Source organism: Mus pahari, chromosome 9 (assembly GCF_900095145.1).
Source record: "Mus pahari chromosome 9, PAHARI_EIJ_v1.1, whole genome shotgun sequence".
NCBI classification, from domain to species: domain Eukaryota; kingdom Metazoa; phylum Chordata; class Mammalia; order Rodentia; family Muridae; genus Mus; species Mus pahari.
In genome coordinates, this window is record NC_034598.1 from 43342432 (window position 1) to 43347808 (window position 5377).

Sequence of the window (5377 nt, forward strand, 5' to 3'; positions counted from 1 at the left end):
ACCATGTAACTTTTATGAGTTGGACATGTTTTGTGAGGGGAATTCGAAAGCCTTGGGTTTAGTGGGCTGGAAAAGCTATTGAATCCTGGAAACAGAGCTCATAGGCTGTTGTGTGGTAGTTGAGGCCTAGCTCATGGGGTTTTGGAGAGGAATAAAGACTCTATCAGGAGCAATTAAAATATTCCTAGATATTTTGACTAAGAATTTGTGTGTGTTAGTCATACTTGGTCTGAAGAAGCTGACCATCAAAGAGGTTGGTGCCACTAACATGACACTTCATTGGGACAGGCCCTTTGGGACAAGGTTAGTAGCTGGAGGGGAAGGGGCTGCTCAAGTCCTTTGGGTTTTTTGGTGTGACTGTCTCATGCTCCAGTTCTTTGATTTTTGAATAAGAATATTTATTCTGTGATGTCACTCACGGTTGCACTTCCTGCCTTGACTTCTTCACAATGACGATTTGTAAGCCAAGCATGAGAAATCCCATAGTGGTGACCTTAGCAGGAGGTTATTGGAAGTTTCTAGAAATTATTCAGAAAGCTACTACTTCTGAATTGGGAATGACTATTTTCGGTTGAGTCATAGGAGTAAGGTGTGGTGAGGCAAAAGAGCAGAAAGTTAGCTATAGGAAGGCAGTGTGAGACTGCACTAACAGAATTAGGGAGTCCAGCCAAAGGAAGGTGGTGTTAATGTGCTTTAGTTGGCTGGCTTGCCCTGCCCTGAAACTGACACCGACAAGGGCTGTGATGAATGAAGAATCCAGTAACCATCCTTGAAGACTGGTGTCAACAGAGAAAGCACCCGCAGGAAGGCCATCCCTGCCCTTCCTTTTATTGCAGATAGAGCTTCTTCCGGAGGGTGCTTTGGACTTCAGGGTTCACTTTCCTCGGTTTTCCTTCCTGCATCACCTCCGTGTTTGCCATACGTCGGGTGACCTGTAAAATAGGTGTGGTCAGCTACGGGTGTCAGGAGAGCGTGGGGATGAGGTGGCAGGGAAAGGCAGGTTGGTATCCATGTCTCCAGACACTAATTGTCCTCTAGTATTCCATAGTTTCTATGCAATCATTGGTTAGCTAGTTGGTGTGTGTCTATATGTGTATGTTTGTTCTTGTCATGCATGTATCAGCTGTTTGAGAGAGGTGACATAGGGTTGTCACCTTCCATAACTTTCCACCTTGTTTTATTGAGGTAGTGTCTCTCATTGAATTAGTGGCTCAGCGATTTTGATAGGCTATCTTGGCCTCCACACGTACAAACATGCATGCACACCCATCCATCTCCACATACATGTGCCTATACAGACACATATCACATAAAAATACATGAAAATAGAAAAACCCTAAAAACAAAACAAAACAAAATCATTCCCACAATAGTGAACTTGAGAGTCCCAGTATGTATATATGGAGATGAGAGCATAAGGGAAGAATGGGAGGGGCTCAGCTTGGGTGGGGTTCCCAGATTCCTCATCTGTCTCACCTCTTCTATCAGTTCTAAGATGGATCCTTTGTTATGTATGAACACATCCGTCAGAGTTTGGATGAAGCCAGAGCCGTTCTGGTCATGTCTATAGGAGAGGAACCCTGGGAAGGTCAGAAAATTGAGTTTGGAGAAGTCTTTAGAGAGTGAAGGGGACTCCAGAAGAGGGGCCCTTCCTGAGGGAGAAGTTCAGGGTCATGAGTGCTGACTCAGGGGGAAGGAGCATAAGCCACCCTAGGACATCAGAGCTCATACCCTCTACCGTGGAGTAGACGTGGACGGTATCCGTATAGGTTGGGATAGTTTGGGGGTTGTTCTTGAGCACAGCAACCTCATCTCCACCTAGTTCTTCACCGGGGTCTCTGTGCTCTAAAACCAGGGGGAGGAAAGAAAAAGTCAGGAAGAAAAATGGGACCCAGGGACTGTCGACGAGCCGTCTGGTAGCATGCCAGGTTCCGCTGGGGCTCAGAGTCTTGGACTGGACTGAATGGAAAAACAGACACTCTGGGCTTAATGATTAAGAGAGTTTACTATTTCTTGCAGAGGGCCAACGATTGGTTTCCAGGGCCCATGGAGTCCCTGTACCTCTGGCTCCAGGGAGCTTCACCTTTTTCTGGCAGCCTCAGTTATCTGCAGTCACACACACACACATACACACACCTAAAAAAACAAAATCTTAATAATCCATGGACTCAGCTGGGTATGGTGCTGCATGCCTACAATCTCAGCACTTCGGAACCAAAGCAGGAAGATCATAAAATTGAGGCCTGCTTGGATTACATTCCAGGTCAGCCTTTGATACATAGTGAGCTCAGTCTTATTACTCCTACCCCAAAGACCAAGGATGTGATGTCCCAGCCCCTACCTCCTCTGCAGGCCTGGATGATGTACACCTTTGGCTTGCCTCTCAGGGCCTTGCAGTTCTTGTTGTTCAAGACTTCAAAAAGGTCTTCTAGTCTGACCATCTTCTCATCTTCTCCTTTGAGGAGGCCTTCCTCACCATGTGCCATGAGTACCACGAAGGCACAGCTGACGGGCTCTTCCCAATTTTCTACGGTCTGCTGAAATTCATCCAACTCTTCCAGAAATTGCTTGGAGGAAGAGAAATGAGCAGGCTCAGAGAGGTGCCTCAAAGCTTACCCTTTCTGTCAAGCCCGCTTCCCTCCTGACCTGGGGCTGGCTGTTCAATACCTGGGCGGTGGGATCCCTCTTCATGGTGCTTTCAAATTTCAGGTAACGGAACATGTCTTCCAGGGCCTCCATGTCTACCTCGGAACCCTCCCGGGCTTTGGTGACACACAGCGTCAGGGCCAGGCGGGCACCGGACATGTCATATCTTTCCTAAGGAAGAGAGATGGAGGGAGAGGCAAACACAGCACAATGAAGCCTGGGGTTAGGGTTGGCAGAACCTCCAAACAAGTTGCCAAGAGGTTCAGGGTGCTCTGAGGGTCTCTCCGTTTCCTGCTTACTAGCAGGGGTCTCAGAATGTCTAAAGCCATAACTGAGATCCTATCTTATACCATCTGAGAAAGGGTGGGATTGGGGTTAGAATTTCTTTTGTGAAGAAAAGCAGTTTGAGTAAGGACCAACGTGATAAGAGCTTAGCTCTTGGAGACAGTTGTGCTGGGTTCCGTCCCTCCTTTTCCAAGTTGGTTTCCATTTCTGGGTCTATTTTTTGGTCTTCTTTTCCATTCTTTCTCAGTTTTTCACCCCTCTTCCATATCTCCATGCATTTTGTACCCTCACCCACCTCCTGCAATGACTGAGGATCTCTCATCTCTGACTCCATGTGTGGCTTTCAGCACCCTTGTTTTGCCCTGGAGGTCAAGAGAACACAGGTAAGAAGTTTCCAAAGGAAGGCTGATGGGGTGAGGTGGCAGATTGATTTGTCTGTCGTGGACTTTCGAGACTGCACAGGAAAGTTACTATACGGTCAGACCCGGAACCACACAAACCTCCACTAGAGTATGTTCTCTCTATAGTTACAGCATCGTGGAGTCTCCCATCCATGTTATTCTAGGTCCATTAAAAATGACATCTCTTGCTGGGTGGTGGTGGCACATACCTTTAATTCCTAGCACACAGGAGGCAGAGACAGGTAGATCTCTATGTGTTCAAGGCTAGCCTGATCTACAGAGCAAGTTTCAGGACAGCAAAGGTGACACAGGGAAATCTTGTCTTGAAAAACAAAACAAAACAAAAACCAAACAAACAAGAAACAAAGAGAGAGGAAAATGTCATCTCTTGAACCCTCTTTTCCTCCTCCTCCAGAACATCTACTTGCTTGGGTTTGGCAGACACTTCCTTCCTAGGACTGAGCATGGCAAATAGCTCACATACTCCTCTGTTATACCAAGGGATGTCTGGCTGGGGAGGGTTCCGGGTTAGCTTAAACAGAGCATTCCATAAAAATGAGACCTGGCTTCTTCATACTTGTGGTTTCTCATCTGAGGAGGTCAATCTATGTCTCCCTGTCTGCCTTGAGTCTGAACATCTGCCAGGAGCCTTCATCTTTCTCCCTGAGTCCTTTCTTGTACCCTGGCTAAACTGAAGGATGTCTGGCATGCCTTGGGCCTTTCCTCACACTTCTAATGAAACTGGAGTGCTTCTTATGATTGGAGTGATGTAATATCTGTTATGCCTTCTCTCCATTGCACATAATTCTACCCACCTACCAATCCATACACATACTGGCCATCCAGCCACGGCTCTACCATCTACTTATTTACCCATTCATCACTTATTAAACAGTTACCCATTCATCCATCCATCCATCCATCCATCCATCCATGCACTTTAATATCCAACTGTCCAATTGTGCACTTATGCCTTTAGATGTTCTCCTATCAGCCATCAAACAATCTTCCACACATTTACCTATAAACCAACCATAAATCTCTTAGCTGTCCATATGTCTATCCACCCACCCACTTGCATCTAACTCTCTACTCCTCCACTGACAAAGCATGTTTCCTGAGGGCTTATTATATATTAATCACTGGGAAAACATTATGTTAGATTGTCCTTCTCCTTGCCCTTATGTAGTTCTATGACAGACATGAATGAACATCAACTTTCTTTCCTATGAAAACACACACACACACACACACACACACACACACACACACACACACACACACACGCACGCACCATGAGGAAAGAGGAACCAAATACTGTGACTACAGAAGTGGCAGGAGCTCAGCTCTGAACTCAGACATAGCAGACCCCAGTCACACCCCAAGAACGTAAGCATCTTACTTTGTCTCACTCTGAGATTCAGTTTTTGCATCTGGAAAGGCAGGATCTGGGAATAGCTGTAGGTACATCAGCAGTAAAGGCAAACTAAGCCCGGCTTCATTATCCCTACTGGCCTCCTGGATATGCCGTTGTATTACAGCAATGTGTGTGTTTTTACAAACTACTCACTGAATATTGCTTTAATCATCTTTGTGATTACACGCATGTAAAGAAGATTGTAAGACAGATGTATTGATAAGTAAAAATAAAATTTATGACAAACATCCCATACGTTATATATGATGTAAAGTATTAGATCTCTCAGACTAGAAAGAAGAAAATGACATGAAGAGGAAGTAGCCGTGTTTCTCGATTCCTACTCCTGTGGTTGAACTGGTCGCTGAGCTGAGTTTTCATGACCAAAGCCTGCTGTCTATCTGTGTCTCTGTCAGGGCTGACAGTGTGGGTGGAGAGGCAGGTGTTGAGCAAACAAATAAACTAATGAACCGATGAGAAAAGGCCTGTGGAGGAATTTGTTAGAACAAATGGAAACTTCTTCATTTCTGTCAGAATAGAAAAGGGGAAGAAGGAAAGAGGGAGGGCAGAGGGGGTAGGGAGAAGGAGGGAGGGAGGGAGAGAGAGAGAGAGAGAGAGAGAGAGAGAG

General features: G+C 45.9%; 1 protein-coding gene across 1 annotated transcript; it reads right to left on the reverse strand.

Annotated features, from left to right (window-relative positions):
• Positions 1–827: 827 nt before the first annotated feature.
• On the reverse strand, positions 828–3265 carry Casp14 (caspase 14). The gene is made up of 6 exons (XM_021205846.1): positions 3227–3265; positions 2668–2817; positions 2342–2567; positions 1732–1845; positions 1477–1580; positions 828–932 (listed from the first exon to the last, which is right to left on the reverse strand). Exons 1-6 carry the CDS (start codon positions 3263–3265, stop codon positions 828–830), a joined length of 738 nt encoding a protein of 245 aa, XP_021061505.1.
• Between the last annotated feature and the right edge of the window lie 2112 nt (positions 3266–5377).

Coding starts and splice junctions, on each gene's coding strand:
- Casp14 (XM_021205846.1), bottom strand. CDS start 3,265: ATGGAGTCAGAGATGAGAGATCCTCAGTCATTGCAGGAG. Junction 2,568..2,667: donor AGAGGGATCCCACCGCCCAG/GTATTGAACAGC, acceptor TCTTCCTCCAAG/CAATTTCTGGAAGAGTTGGA. Junction 1,846..2,341: donor CATCCAGGCCTGCAGAGGAG/GTAGGGGCTGGG, acceptor CCCTGGTTTTAG/AGCACAGAGACCCCGGTGAA.